The sequence below is a fragment of the Peromyscus maniculatus genome, chromosome 6, assembly GCF_049852395.1.
Source record: "Peromyscus maniculatus bairdii isolate BWxNUB_F1_BW_parent chromosome 6, HU_Pman_BW_mat_3.1, whole genome shotgun sequence".
Classification (NCBI taxonomy): domain Eukaryota; kingdom Metazoa; phylum Chordata; class Mammalia; order Rodentia; family Cricetidae; genus Peromyscus; species Peromyscus maniculatus.
In genome coordinates, this window is record NC_134857.1 from 41,096,708 (window position 1) to 41,112,911 (window position 16,204).

The following is a 16,204-nucleotide window of genomic DNA, read 5'->3' on the forward strand; positions in this document are numbered from 1 at the left end:
GAAGATATGTTGAACGTCTAACTTCTGGCACCTGGGAATATCACTCTGTTTGGTCTGTATGAAGGTCACCAAGTTAGAATAAGGTTATTGGAACAGACTTTAATCTAGTATTATTGGTGTTGTCAGCAGAGAAGGACCTTTGGACTTAGGGACCCAACAAGAAGCCAGTGAACACTGAGGCAGAGAGTGGCAGGGTGCAACTACCAGCCAATGATGGCCACATATTGCCCTCCAGTACTTAAAGCAGAGAAGAGTGAAGAAAGAGACTCACTATAGTGGTGGCCCTGTTGACATCCGGATCCAGACTTCTAGCCCCTGGAACCACAGGGTAGAGGTTCTTTTGTTTTATAGCACTCAGTTATTAAGACTTAGGAAACCACCCCAAGTTCTTGTCCAAGTACCGGGACCTTTTGCTTTGATTCTTTTAAGGTATATTCACATCTATTGTACCAATTACTGTGAGTCCCCATATAGCCCTTTACAGAAATAATAAAACATATGAATTAAAGTCACCTTGATGTTAATATCCGGATAGGGAAGTTCTTTTCTATATGACAGAATGGGCGGCGGCCCAATGCTGGGTAATGTTCTTAGATGAGATTCAAACAATTTTACAAATTCTTCATTAAACTAAATATTAAGAAGAGAGAGAAAAACATTAAAGATTGAATAAGTCACTTTACAATAAGAACAATGCATTGGTTATTATGATAAATAGCTCTTACCTCTGTCTCAAATAAAATACTTAGTTTGCGCTCTTCAGGATTAATTACCCACTTTCCTGAAGAGAAAGGATAGATTTAGATGGGAAATTGTAACCATTGTGCTGTGTGTTCTGTTTTCCTGTAGTTCAGAGATTCTCCCCCATCCTGACCTCATAACTCATCATACACACACACACACACACACACACACACACACACACACACACACACACACACCAAGCCCTTCATTTGCACTGTTTGGCTGTACACATTCTCAACACTGTGCAAGTCAGGTTGGTTCCTTACTGACAATTTGTCTTTTCCTTAAAAAAAAAAAAAGGGGATGAAAACAAACATCCATTTACCTCTTAACTTAGCAGCCGGAGTTTCTGGTTGTACCACCTTTGTTTCAAGGGATGGTACTTTTTCTAAAAACAAAACAAAACAAAAAGTACACATGTATTTACCCTCAATCTTGAAAAAGGAGAAACAAGTTAAATAGAAAGAAAGAATAGAAAAATAAGTGCCTATGTTTGTTTCATTTTCAAATGTCTCCCCTTTTCCTAAACAGTGATTAAATAGAGACGCATATAGGGTCAACTCTTTAGGAAGATAATGACACACAACTTTTCACACACACGTGCCGCTTTGCTGGTGTCCTAGTTAGCTTTAACTACCAACCTGACATAGTCTAGAGTCACCAGAGAAATCAATCGAGGGATTACCTAGGTCAGATTCACCTGTGGACATGTGTCTTACTTTTTTATTGCTGTGCTAAGACACCATGTTCAAGGCAACTTATGGAAAAAAAAGAATTTATTGGGGGCTTACAGTTTCAGAAACTGAGTCCATGACCATCATGGCAGGGAGCGTAGAAGCAGGCAGGCAGGCATGGTGCTGGCACATTAGCTGAGAGTTTACATCCTTACTCAGAGGCAGGAGCCAGAGAGAGCCAACTGGAAATGGTAGGAGCTTTTGAAACCACAAAGCCCATCCCCAATGACACACTTCCTCCAACAAGGCCACACCTCCCTAATCCTTTCCAAATAGCTCTACCATCTGGGGACCAAGGATTCAATATATGAGCCCACGGGGGCCATTCTCGTTCAAACAACCACAGCATGTCTATGGAGGGTTGTCTTGATGGTTAATGGAGGTAGAAGGGTCAGCCACTGTGGGTGGCTCCATTCCTTAGCCAGGCTGCCCCGGGCTATGATAAGAAAGCTAGCTAAGCATGAGTGAGCAAGCAGCATTCCCCCACGGCTTCCCCTTGAGTTCTTGCTTGAGTTTCTTTCCTGACTTCCTGAAACAAACCCTTCTCTCCCCATGATTTCTTCTAAAAACTTATACTGAGTAAGTTAAATGTTTAATTTTTTTCTTATAGTACTGGGGATTGAACCCATGGCCTTTTGCATTCTAGATAGGCACTCTTCCATAGTCTCTATACATTCTAAACCACAGCTTAAATATTATTTATTGATGGTTTGAAAGGTTTTTTTTTTTTTTTTTTCTTTTTTTGGTTTTTCGAGACAGGGTTTCTCTGTGTAGCTTTGCGCCTTTCCTGGAACTCACTTGGTAGCCCAGGCTGGCCTCGAACTCACAGAGATCCACCTGGCTCTGCCTCCCGAGTGCTGGGATTAAAGGCGTGCGCCACCACCGCCCGGCTTGAAAGGTTTTTAAAAGAGTGCATATGTCATTTCTATAATAAATGTATATATATATGAAATAGAATGGGAGTCTCTCTTTCAAGACAGGGTTTCACTGTATATCTTTGGCTGGCCTTGAACTCACAAAGATCTGCTTGCCTCTGCTTTGTGAGTACTGAGATTAAAGGTAAGCGCCACCATACTTGTCTTAATGACAGATTATTTCTTGATGAATAAAAACATTGCCATTTATCAAATACGATGTACCAATGATGTTAAATATTTAAACTCATCTTGGTGACCAGCACTCCTGTGTCACTACTAATTTTGCTAAGAGATAAAGTGACTAAGGCTTGATGAGATTAACAAATTTCCCAACATCTCAATGTTTATTTATACTCCTGGACTCAGCATCAGCTCTACTGCCCTTCCACGAGGCTTCGATTTCCAATTTGCAATCCAACCCCCCAGCAAAAGCTAAGGAACCGAACTACTCACGTGGTTGCTTCTGAGCAGAAATTTGTTGAAGCCAACTTTCTTCTGTTTGTACTGATATCTGAACTCTTTCATACAAACTTGGGTACATAGTTCTGAAATTTAAGTCACAATATTAGTTTGAGTATAATTTATATGGTTGTTAACAAGTCTACTCTATATAGTATATTTTTAGTTGAATAACATATGCCCATAGAAAGTTCTGATGTTTTCTTTGAAATATTTTCTTCCATTCCTGTATTTTCAGTAACATTAAACATGGCCTGTGAATCAAATAAATTCTTTGGAAAGTCTTCTTTCCTGAAAGTCCTCAGATTTGAGGTCCATGAGGGACAGTGAGAGGACTGACCTTTTGGGTAAGAGTTTTATTAGGAGTTATTTAATGCCATAGACAGACAGGCATGGTGGGGGTTCTAAAGAGAATTCAGCCCCCCGAGGTTGAGTGGTAAAGGGGAGGCCCCAGGACAAGTTGTTGATGTGGAAAAGTAGACTGTAGTGGAGACTGGTTGTCTCTGATTCCCATCAGAGAGAGTGGGGCAGGTTTGGCCTTTCAGTGACCGTCCAACATAGAGGATGTCACCCGTCACTCCCAGTGCATACAGTACATGTTAAACATTCTCTAAGGAGGTGAGAAGTACAGACTGATAGGCAGCTGCAGGAGAGTGCCTGCATTTGTTTCACAGCAGCTGTGAAGGTAAGAACGAGACTGCTGTAGGGGAACACAGCCTGAGTACGCCCAGCTCAAACCAGACACTTTCTAGATCCGAGAGCTTTCTAACACCATCTTTTCCCTGGAGGGCTTTACTAGCACTGTGCCTGCGTGTATGCGGAATACTTATCGCTTGTGCTAATGATGTGCACATTTGAACATTTACATGAATTTAAGTTTGCATAAAGTGTTTGTTTTATTTAGTTTAAAATTAATACTGGGCTGGGCTTGCTGGACAGACAGTCTAGCCACAATGGTGAACTCCCACTTCAGTGAGAGACTGTCTCAGAAAAAACAAAGTGGAAAGCAATACAGGAAGATATGTCTGGCCTCCACACACTCATGGAGGATTGACTGTAACTGCACACAAACATGCATACACATACTGCACACACACATGTGTACACACACAAATTATACAAACTTTTGTTTATTTGTTTGTTTGTTTGTTTTTCAAGACAGGGTTTCTCTGTATAGCCTGGCTGTCATGGAACTTGCTCTATAGACCAGATTGGCCTTGAGCTTAGAGATTTGCTTGCCTTTGCCTCCTGAATGCTAATTATACGAACTTTCTAAAAAGTGCTGATGTTAAGGCAAATACATTGTAATTCTCTGAGTAGTTTAATCAGTTATTTGAGTAATCATGGACATGATAGGGAAGTAGGAATTTGATAACTCTAGTGGTAACAAGTAAACATTGCCTTTCAATATCTCTTGCTTCTTTGCATTTAATGAAATGATTGTATCTTCTAAAATGGTCAAACCACCTTTGTTTCGGTTAGTCAGTTTAGCACTGTTATTTTTCACCACAGTCCAACTGGGTCTTCTCCTGCCTTTTTGACCCTTAGTTCCCTGGCACATTGCATCAGTAAAGTGCTTTTGTTTTTCAGTTCTGAAGTAACTGTGTCCTAGAATAGGCAAAGAACTCCTCTGTGGGGGCCACTTGGGCAGGTCTCTGAGGCAATGCTGTTTATCTAACCTTCCTGAGAGACGAGCTGCAGGGACTACCAGGGAAGCCGCGTGAGAGGAAAATCCCCCGACATTTACTTATCTCCATCACAGTGCAGAAGCTAACGAAAATGAATCCATCCTTCATTGAAGTGGCCTTGCCTTCCTGAATCTTCCACCAAAGACTGTTTATGGAATCTTTAGGTGGAAGATAAACGAGGATGGCCAGAGAATTCACTTTGGGCAGAGCATACTTGGTAGGAATGAATCCTGCTTTGCCTGGGATGTTTTGATTACCTTCACAAAGGCTAATCCAAGCCTTAGCATTTCCTTTTCATGGGCAAGGGAATGGGGGCCCGTGGTGACAAAGGGACAGCTACAAAAGTCAGGGAGGTCCCAAACTTGTCATTTCCATCTGTGTTTTATTGTTCCATTGCTGTGAAGAGACACCATGACCAAGGCAACTCTTACAAAAGAAATCATCTAATTGGGGGCTGGCTTACAGTTTTAGAGGGTTACGCCATGATCATCATGGTGGGAAGCTGGCAGACATGGTGCTGGAGCAGTGGCTGAGAGCTTTACATCCTGATCTTCAGGGAGGGAGGGAGGGAGGGAGGGAGGGAGGGAGGGAGGGAGGGAGGGAGGAAGGGAGGGAGGGAGGGAGGAAGGGAGGGGGAGAGGGAGAGAGATTGGGCCTGACAAGGACTTCTGAAATCTCAAAGCCCATCTCCACTGACACCCTTCCTTCAACAAAGCCACATCTAGGCCACACCTCCTAATCCTTCTCAAACAGTTCCACTCCCTGATGACTAAGCATTCAAATATGTGAGCCTATGGAAGTGGGGGGGCATTCTCACTCAAACCACCACAATCAACCTTCTAAAGTTTGCACCATTTCAATGAGAATAGCAGTAAGGCAATTGAAAATAGAAGTTGCACTGATGTTGGTTGCATTTTTAGGGCATTAAAAGAAAAACACCACCCATAATCTCAGCAAATTCAGTAAAGAATACTTTGAAGTTTGTGTGTGGGTTTATTTTTTTATTTTTTTATTTATTTATTTATTTATTTATTTATTTATTTATTTATTTTGGTTTTTCGAGACAGGGTTTCTCTGCGTAGTTTTGCGCCTTTCCTGAAGCTCACTTGGTAGCCCAGGCTGGCCTCGAACTCACAGAGATCCGCCTGGCTCTGCCTCCCGAGTGCTGGGATTAAAGGCGTGCGCCACCACCGCCTGGCGGGTTTAGTTTTTTAAAACATCTTAGATATGTGAGACACGAGGATCTTGTCTGAAAAAGAGCACTTCCCATGGACTTGAAACCACATAGCTGAAAACCAGGACACATGGCAGCTCAGCACAATGTCCTCTTTCCTTTCCTTTTGCTGATCTTACCAAAAAAGCAGACTTTAAACATCCCACTCTAAAAATGTGCTCTCATTGGTATATAAGTAATACCTCCTTGAGAGAAGGAAATGTGACTATAGGTCAAAGGAAGACCAGAGTGGAGGACACAGAGGCTCAAAACAAGAGAAAGCTTTTACAAAAGGGAATTTCTGAGAAACTCCTATCTTCATGCAACCAAACAGAAAGGAGAGAATGGAGGATATCATCATAGTAAGTCAAGAAATGACTCTGAAACAGCCAGCCAGGAAGGCTCCTTGCTCTCCTTTGAGGCAACTGGCAGCGGTTTTCCTTCTTTCTTTAAGGAAATTTTATGTCAATTTTTTGTGTATGAGTGATTTGCCTGCATGTATGCCTGTGGTGCCGTTTGGAGACCAGGAACTGGCTGGAGTTACACATGTTTGTTAGGGACTGTGTGGGTACTGGGAACTGAACTTTGGTCCTCTGCAGGAGCATCAAGTGCTTTTAACCACTAGGCCATCTCTCTAGCCCCAGTAGTTTTATTTCTAAAGCAGGGTCAAGAACAGCTTGCTGTTATTGTTGTTGAAAAGTAGTCATATTGCCTGGGCAGTTTTCTTTCTGGATGAAAAACAGGGCAAAGAACACAGTTACTAATGCAACAAGCTTGGGAAGGAAGGAAGGAAGGAAGGAAGGAAGGAAGGAAGGAAGGAAGGAAGGAAGGAAGGAAGGAAGGAAGGAAGGAAGGAAGGAAGGGAAGAGAGAAAGAGACAGGGGAGAGGGGCAGGAGGGAGGGAAGAAGACAGACAGACAGACCATTCCACCATAAAGAACTTTAACCAGACAGTGCTGCATCCTTCTCTTCACTTGAATAACGGTGGGACCACAGAAGCTGGCTGTGCTGTGCTCCCCTCCGCTGCCCAGGGTCCCTGTAAACCCTCCCACTTTAGCAAAGTGAGGTACTCCGTGCTGGAAGGTCCCATTTTAGCTGCCCACCAGCCATTCCTTTATAAATGCAAATGGATAACTAAGGATTGCCAGTTACTTAAAAATACTAACAGAAAAGATGGAGAACAACAACAAAAAAGAACAAAAGCACATTAACATTACATATTACTATATCATTGAGTCCAAGCCCTTCAGAGACAATAAAGAACAGTCAGAAAGTGTTCCAAACACAGTAACTGGGTCTCAGAATTACAGTCATGAACCACAGAATAAAAATGTCCATACACAGGCTGTACACCGGCACTCAACCATCAAACATCGTGAGGATACTGAAAATGTGAAAGGGAGGAAGAATGGTGGAGAATCCCGAAGGGAAGAAGGGAGACAAAGGTGAGGGTGAGGTGTGGGAGGCAGACCGCTCACTAATCCTGGGTCCTGAGGCGGTGAGCAAGGCAGTCTTCGGAGCCCTCCCTGAAGGACAATGCTCCCAACGTGCCCTCATATGCTAGGCTGTATTACTAAATAAAGCTCGATGGCAACATGGAGACATTTCCAGGCAGCCAAGAGCTTGGAAATTTGAGCATCTCTCTCATGATGAGAACTACGTGAAAAATATTACCTAAAGAATTCCCTCAGCAAAGAGGAAGGAGTGAAAGATGGAAAATCAAGGGAATGTGGCCGTTGACACAGCCCAGAAAAAGTGAAGGCAAGTGGACACACCTGAGTGGGAAACCTTACTTTTTAGGCAACAAGTTTTGCTAACATCAGATTTCACATTTTTGTCCATGGATCCAATCGAGGACTTTCTTTTTTTGTTTTTGTTCTTTTTGTTTTGTTTTCAATTTTCTAAAAACCAAACTGTAAAGTACCAATGGTCAATTGTAACTAATAAAACAATACATATATTATAAAATTGCAAATTAATATGATTTCATAGGAATGTGTAGTTAATGTGATCTACTCTTTCTCTTTATTGTAATTTGTTAATTAGAAAACTAGATGAGAAGAAATAGAAGAAAGCAACAGTGAATTTAGTGTTAATTTTTTATAAGCCAATACTAATGCTGATTACAAAAAGTAGAGGTTTCAATTCTTTACCGTTCTAAATCCTAGGAAATTAAAAGTAATATAAATGCCAATAACAAAAAAACAAAACCAAAAAACTGGAGAGGAAGCTGATACTTTTGAGTCAGAAGTTGATAAATCAAGTGAAAATGTTATTTAAAATGATAATTGAAGGGGTGGAGAGGTAGCTTAATTGGTAAAATGCTTGCTTTGCAAACACAAGGCTGTTATTCCTACCCCCCCAGAACACATGTAAAAAAGGTGGGCATGGCACTTAACATTTGTAATCCTAGCAATGGGGAGGCAAAGACCAGTGGGGTCCCTGGGGCTTGCTGGCCAGTTAATCTAACAATGAGAGACACTGTCTCAAAGAACAAAAGGTGGGCAGCACCTCAAGATGATACCTTAGGTGATCATTGGCCTATGTATTAATACAGACACATGGGAACACATGTACTCGCCCACATGTGCGCACACACGTAGTAGAAGGAAAACCAGGACTACTAACATTTTGTTAACTGTATCTGGTGGGTCAGAGATGGTGTAGAGATTTTCAGTTTTATATGTTTGTATACTCTAATTTTTTAGACCACACATTTCATTAGAAATTTGAATAAAATGTATAAAAACCATAAACATTCTGTCTCGGTGTGTGTGTGTGTTGGGGGGATATGTGCATGTGAGTGCAGGTGCCTGTTGAAATCAGAGATGCTGGAGCCTGGAGCTGGAGTTACAAGCAGTTGTGAAATGCCCCAAGTGGGTGCTGGAACCTCACCTCAGTACATTCCCTTAACTGCTGAGCCATCCTCCAGTCCCAGCACTTACTATTGCATGCATGGTCTATACCTACTTTGTATCCTATTGATAAGCAGGCACACCACACTTACAGCTGGGTAATAAGATGAAGACAGGAACTTCATCTTTATCTCTTACAAAGTGCCTACTAATGTAGGAGTTCTTGTTTGTTAAGGTTTTTTTTGTTTGTTTGTTTTTGTTTTTTGCCATGTAAGCCAGAGTGGGCTCGAATTTGCGATCCTCTTGCCTCCGACTCTGGAATGTTGGGATTACAGCATGTACTAACATGCTTGCAAAAAAACAAAAATAACAAAACTTTTTGAATAAGGAAGTTGTACGTGCCGTGTGTTATTCATAACAAATCTAAAAGGGTAACCATTATCTGCTTTAAAAATATGATAATTGAAAACATTTTCTTACCTATCTACAGTCACTTCAGACAAGTCTTTCTTAAATGTTTGAAATATTTTAGGATAAGCTGTTGAATGAAACATTAAACTATTTAGCCACTCCATGCCACGGGTTCTCTAAGGGAAATTTTGTCCCCAGGGAACACTTGGTGAGGGCTAAAGAGAGTCTGGTTGTTACATGGATGTGCCTATGATTTATTTACATAATCAGGGGTCGAAAAGGCCAGCAATGCTGGTAAACAAAATATCCTAGAATGCATAAGGACACCACCCTTTCCCCAACAGTAAAGACATACCCACAGTAAAATGCGAACTGTGAGAGTTTGATAAGTGTTTTTAAATGTTCTGCTTCCCTTTTTAAATAAGACAGTGGTGCCTATCTTTTAAATAAGTTCGATGCAGAGGAGAGAGCTGTGTGTAACTGCAGAACTGTTTCAGTAAGTCGCCCAGTACCCTGCAGGCACTAGTGCCCGGGAGTGACCCCAACTTCCAACTTTTACTAAGCGATTCCCCTATATCCTACACCAGGAGCCGTCACGACACTCAGCCGAGACTGGATAGTGTATGTGCAGTGGGCAGCAGAGGGAGGGGTGCACCGGCCGCCCCCAGGCCAGCCCCCCACCCCCACCCCAGGGAAGAGAAGCCCGAAGCTACTTTTATGGGACGAGGCTTTGCTGGAAGCAGGAGAGCCCTCGCCCTCGCCGGGCTGCAGCTCCTCCTCCTCGCTCCACGTGGGGCTGGACAGCTCGCTGGTCGGGGTCGTGGCGCTCAGGCTGGGGGTGACCACGCTAGTTAGGCGGGGACGAAATAGCTCCAAGTCATCGTCGAAAAGGCCTGCATTATAGTCCATGGTCTTCCAGAGGTCGCCATCGTCCAAGAGCTCCGCGAACGGGTCGAGATTGTACTGCTGCTGGCTCGCCGCTGCCACCTCCTCCCTCCCCTGCTCTCTCTGCTCTCCCGGCTCTCTCTGCTCTCCCGGCTCTCTCTGCTCTCTCTGCTCTCCTTGCGCCCCCTGCGCCATCCCCTCCGCCTCCTCCTCCGCCTCTGCCTCCTCCTCTGCCTCCACCTCTGCCTCCGCCTCAGCCTCCTCCTCCGCCTCAGCCTCTGCCTCCTCCTCCGCCTCAGCCTCCGCCTCAGCCTCCTTCTCCGCCTCCACCGCCTCCGCCGCCTCCGCCTCCGCCTCCTCCTCCTCCTCCGCCTGGGTCTCCTCCTCCGCCTCCGCCCCCTCCTCCGCCTCCTCCTCCGCCTCGGTCTCCTCCTCCGCTCCCGCCTCCACCGCCTCCGCTGCCGCCGCCTCCGCCTCCTCTTGCTCCTCTTCTTCCACCACATCCTCTTCCCCTATCGGAGCCTCCTCTGGCTCCTTCGGGCTGTCCTTCGTGGGTTCCATCACGCTGCGACACGGAGGCATGTCTGCCGGCCGTCGGGGAGTGAGCGCTGCTGTTGAGCATCTGTCTCTCGGGGCAACCGCCGACCCTTCCCCTTCGAGGTTTAAAGCCGCAGGATCCCTTTTGCGCGCCGGTCAGGGAGTAGGGAGCCCAGGCAGGACCCCGGCCAGCTCCTTTCAGCAGCAGCCCCTCCCAGACAACAGAGAGGCAGCCTCCCTCCGAGCCGGCCCTTCCCACCTTTAAGAGGAAGTGGCATCTGGAGATGGACACCCACAATACCACTTGGCATGGAGGGAGCTGTGCGGTTTGATTTTTAGTGGAAAGATGCCTATTGGAAATTCCAGTAAAACTGTTTGCAATATTAGACATCAGCCTTTGGTCTGTAGTTTGCCTACTTGACTTATGAGAATATTGCCTTGTATTGTTTAGTGAGAGTTTTATCCCTTATATATTTTGCGGCTGAGATATGTTGGGTCACTCTAGCCCCGGTTTCTCTGTTGCTTGTTCCATCCTTCTGTCTTCAAAGTAGAAAACACCTGAGATATCTGGCCACCACGGACCACCTCTTGCCTTCTGGGGCTTTGTTTTCAATTCATGGTACTTTAAAAAAATTTTTTTTTGTGAAATATTTTCACATACTCAAAAATGTATCCAGGATAATATAATGGGTATCTGTTTGACTTGTTCATTAGATGCTCAGGGTCAGGCCTACAAGTCACTGCATATGATTTCTGCTAGGTCACTTGTGGGTGGAAACTGGGAACAATGATGCCTTTAAGATATTTGTGGTTATTGAATGTAGAATAGTGGCCTGTACCTATGACCAGATTTCATCTGAAGACCACTGGGAACACAAATGAAGGAAGGTAGAGGAACTGGGTTTAGCTGCAGCATGGCGTCTTTGCAGGGGTTCTCTCAGAGGACAGACTTTCTTCAAGTGGTTTGGAAGACCATCTAAGGAGGTGTTTCTGTTAGAAGTCAGGACAACCCTGAGATGTGAATTATGTGATGGCACAGTGGCCTTAACTTTTATTTTCATTTGGACAAACCGAAGTGGCCCCACTTTGTGTCATTTTATCACACTGCCAGAGTCACCCTTCTCTAGTGTTTGTTCCTGTAGATAATTTCTGTCCAACAGAAGAACACATGGTCTCGCTTGTCCAGCTGGTCGTAACATTGAGGTCTAGCTTTGGGTTATGGGGTTCTAGCCAGAGTGTTTCACGGCAAGGGGCTTGCTATTAGGGCTCTAAAGTGGATGAGAAGTTAGGCGTGTCGTTCACTGAGCAATGTTTTAGGGCTGTTAATTGAAGTCTATATCTATTAAGCACTAATCGGAGCCAGGTCTCTGTTGGATGCAGGGCCAGGACAGTAAACAGAAGAAGACCGCCTAAGTAGCTGGCAAAAGTACCTAACTACCTGGCAGGGTCCAGCCAGAGAGCTGGCATTAGGATTTAGACAGGGGAGTGAGAGGCACAAATTGTCCAACACTCCAGGGGACAGGGCAGAAAGAAACGGCACAGAGGTGGTTTCTTTTTGTTTTTTTTTTTTTAATAAGAAATGGAGGTCTTGAAGGCCAATGGAACACTTGTCACAGGCTTGTGAGGCAGTCCAGATGTTTGGGTGGCTTTGGAAAAGGGTCACATTGGGTGGACACGGACATGAAGAGGACGGCAGTGGGTCCAAGGCAGGAAGGCACTCCAGCTGAGGGACCTGGGGAGGTGGGGGAGTAAGTAAGAGAAATGGAATTGAAGAAGAAAAAGTCCTTGGCAGACAATTTTTTTTGTTTGTTTTTGTTTTTGTTTTTTGAGACAGGGTTTCTCTGTATAGCTTTGTGCCTTTCCTGGAACTCACTCTGTAGACCAGGCTGGCCTCGAACTCACAGAGATCCGCCTGGCTCTGCCTCCCGAGTGCTGGGATGAAAGGCGTGTGCCACCACCGCCCGGCTTGGTTTTTCTGTTTGTTTGTTTGTTTGTTTTTTGTTTGTTTGTTTGTTTGGTTTTTTTTTTTTTTTTTTTTTTTTTTTTTTTTTTTTTGAGACAGGGTTTCCCTGTGTAGCTTTGCACCTTTCCTGGAACTCACTCTGTAGACCAGGCTGGCCTCGAACTCACAGAGATCCGCCTGGCTCTGCCTCCCGAGTGCTGGGATTAAAGGCGTGTGCCACCACTGCCCGGCTTGACAGTTTTAAAACTTTGGGAATAGGTGTTAGGTATGAGCCCAGGGCCTGGGGTATGCACCTACAACTGACCTTGAACTCCTGCAGTGAGAGCACTCTGGTGTTATGAGCGGTTTCAGCTCCTCACATTCAGCTGGCCCTCTATATAGAGAAGTGACATGTCTAAAGGACGCAGCTGTGCTTGTGACTTTAGAGATCTCAGAGGACAGTCAAACTGTGGGGAGGAAATGGGGGTCAGGGTGGGGATTCTTAGTCAAGACCACCTGCCTCTGGATGGCTCCTGTGACTGCCACATGTCCCCAGTTACACTGCAAGCTACATGTAAAGAATATTCCGGGGCTGGGGTTTAGCTCAGTGGTAGAGCGCTTGCCTAGCAAGCACAAGGCCCTGGGTTTGGTCATAAGCTCCAAGTGGGGGGAAAAAAAAGAATATTCCTTTTTGGATATGTTCAGCCTCCTTTAGGGACTCCTCTTCCAGAGATCAGGGTCTTGTTTCCCTAGGTGTCACTGTCTGTCATTCTGACAGGGGATCACTTAGCACTCTCCCGCTCCAGGATCTGAGACTTGCGATTGGACAAACTCCATGACTGAGGCAATCAAGCCTCTCTTCCCTGATGTGTAAGCAGGAAAACCAGTCAGCACCTTCCTACTTAGCTACTCTTTTACTTTTCTTATGGAAAATTGACCCTGTGTTTTATTTATTTTGTTTTAGGTCATATAAATCTGTTCAGAAAATATGGATAACTTCTATAATCTATAAAATAATGTCTTGAGAGCTTCTGATGAGCACCCATATGTATTTTTAAAACCCACATTTTCCTGCCACAAATATGTAGTAGTATGTAGGCATTTCCTCTGTTGTCTTGTGCTGTTTGTTTTCCCTTCTATGTATGTAGGCGTTTCCTCTGTTGTCTTGTGCTGTTTGTTTTCCCTTCTATGTCCTGCCATGATATCCTTACTCTGAGAAAGGCAAGACTTCAATTTCTGTACAATTCAAATTTCGTATTGGTGTGCAGAATACTGTAGACATTTCCACATTGTTGAGGTGTCCTGGGTGTAGCTCCCTTGTTGTTTTTATGAGATGCACTCTTGCAGTGATTTCCTGGTCCTGGCTTTTATGATCTTTCTGCCGCATCTTTTGCCATGTTCCTGAGCCTTAGGTGCAGGAATTGTGTTGTGGATGTATCCTTTGGGTGATGGGCACCCTATAATCTCTTGTTGTCTTCTTTTTGACCAGTTGTGGTTTTCTGTAATGACCTCTGTCTGTTGTGAAGAGAAAGGGTGAAAACTCACTTATATGTGGGTATAAGCATAAGTATTTATAATTATACTAATAAGTATTAGTAATTATGCTGGCTTAATAAAGTGACAGTAATAGATTATTCTCTAAGATCCATGACTTCACTAGCCCCAAGTAGTTAGCGAGTTTTCCAGTACCAGTTATGATCAGGCCTTAAGTCTAATTAGAGAACTATTGGTTACCATGAAGAAATGAATGAAACTATTATACCCTAGGGTTATCATGCTATGCTCATCTTTGTATGGTTCATAGGCATTACTGCTGGGTAGGACTATTGGTTGCTTTCTTGCTTGGAAGCTTGTATAGCATCTTTCAGTACTATGAAAGCTAGTCCTCAGAGAGGAGGCTTTCAAGTTACATCTGGCTGGGGGTCCTCCAGAGTTGTGTCTGAAGTAGATAGTGTCTCTAGGGACTTATTTCCAACCTCTGAGAGGCAACATCGGTGGCCTATATTGTTCGGGAAGTCACTTGGACTCCTCTGACAACTGGAAAGGGGCTTTCTTGTGCCTGATGTCTAGGCTTTTGCTAGGAGTTTCATAAGTATTTTCTAGACGTTCATAAAGAAAGCTCATTTCTTCAGAATGTTTTTCTTTTGTTGTTGTTAAGCATTGCTCTGATTCACAGTGGAAGAGTGATATTAAAGGACCACAGCCAATTAACGAAGACTGTGCCTGGCTGTGCTAGACTAAGAAGGGCATATCTGTAAATGTCAGGTCCTCTGTTTCCCACCAGCCCCATTCAGAAGGTGATTTCTGAAAGGCTACATCTGCCTCTTGGTGAGCAGTGACGTCTGCTGTGTCTTTGTTCTTGCTATGATATTGGATACTGCTTGGGAGGGTTAATAGGGAAAGGAATCAGTCCTCTTCCACTTTCTGACTCTCTACATCCAGGAACTACAGAATACTGTAGACATTTGACATTTGAGTTAGGTCTGAGTGAGAAGGAACCAGCTGTTCAAAGTAGTGAGGGATGATGAGCCAGCACAAGAGCCCCTATGATGGACATGAGCTTGGCACCCTGACTTCCTGTTCCTGGAGTCATATCTTGTCTCTAGTTCTAATGTCAAGCCCAGATTCATCACCTCTATGGCTTCAGTGCTTTGAGTCTGAAAGCCTAACTCTGTTGTCTTTGGCTGTCTTTTCAATGGAGAAGAAATAGCTGAGGCTAGTGACTTCAGGATCATCCTTTCTCCTCCTTTTCTCTTGCAGGATGTTGTACTCATCCATGGACTAAGAACACTGAGTTGTATTTTGTTCACTTAAAAGTACTTGTTGAGTGTTACTGCACTGGTACTGTTCCCAACTTTGGGGAAATAGCAAAACAAGAGTTCTGAGGTCACTCACACGTCCTTTCACTGGAAGGGCCGCATGGCAGTTACGACATCAGCATGTAGTCAGTACTATGGCTCAGAACAAAGTCTGTGGAGGAGATGGGTGCAGAGTTATGCGCAGGAATTAGTTTTCCGTAGAGGTGTCTGACAGTGGAGGATAGGATGCTCACTGAGCACCCCTGGAGGGCAGTGGGAGAGAAGACATGAGAGATGGCTGCACCAGAAACTGTCTGGGAGATTGATGAGGCTCCCAGCAGTACTCAGGAAGGAGTTAGCCATCGCCTGATGTCACCTGGTAGGATTATTTACAATCCAGAGCTCCAACTATTACAAAGGGAAAAGATGCCCATTACAGAAAAAAATGGGGAATGCATGGGAGGGGGTGGGAACTAAAAAAGAAACCCACTCACAGCTGTCCTGAAGCCAATGCTAACATTTGCAGATATTTTCTCCCTGTCAGTTTTCTCCTTATGTTTACATGGAGTTTATATCTTGCCTTTCCCCCACTTAACATGACCTTATAAATACACTCATCTGTTTTATTAATCTAGTCAAGTATAAGTACCATGAAATTTCATTATGCTTTGCATTTGGTTAGAGAATTAGTCAACAAATATTCAGTCTTATGCTTTAGGCTCTGAGGATACAACAGGAATGTGATGGATAAGGCCCTTCACTTGTGAGCCTTACATTCTGGAAGGGGTTAAAGCAGGAGGCACATCATTAGCTCCATCTGGGTGATAATCAGTGTGTGCTATTGTAAGACACTGAGGTTGCCCTTAATATTTTATGTGGGGCAACCTGTTAAAAGCAGCCACAGGAAGCCGGGGTGCCAAGCTCATGTCCATCATAGGGGCTCTTGTGCTGGCTCATCATCCCTCACTACTTTGAACAGCTGGTTCCTTCTCACTCAGACCTAACTCAAATGTCACCTCAT

General features: G+C 44.2%; 1 protein-coding gene across 1 annotated transcript in view; it reads right to left on the reverse strand.

The window, feature by feature from the left end:
- Positions 1-10,215, reverse strand: part of Erich6 (glutamate rich 6) — a 32,365-nt gene extending 22,150 nt beyond the window's left edge. Inside the window, exons 1-6 of the mRNA XM_076574124.1 lie at positions 9,735-10,215; positions 9,091-9,148; positions 2,849-2,940; positions 1,070-1,132; positions 726-781; positions 514-630 (exon numbers count right to left, since the gene is read on the reverse strand). Of these exons, the coding sequence (XP_076430239.1) occupies positions 514-630; positions 726-781; positions 1,070-1,132; positions 2,849-2,940; positions 9,091-9,148; positions 9,735-10,101 (753 nt within the window). The 5' untranslated portion in view covers positions 10,102-10,215. The remainder of the gene's footprint in view (positions 1-513; positions 631-725; positions 782-1,069; positions 1,133-2,848; positions 2,941-9,090; positions 9,149-9,734) is intronic.
- Positions 10,216-16,204: the final 5,989 nt, after the last annotated feature.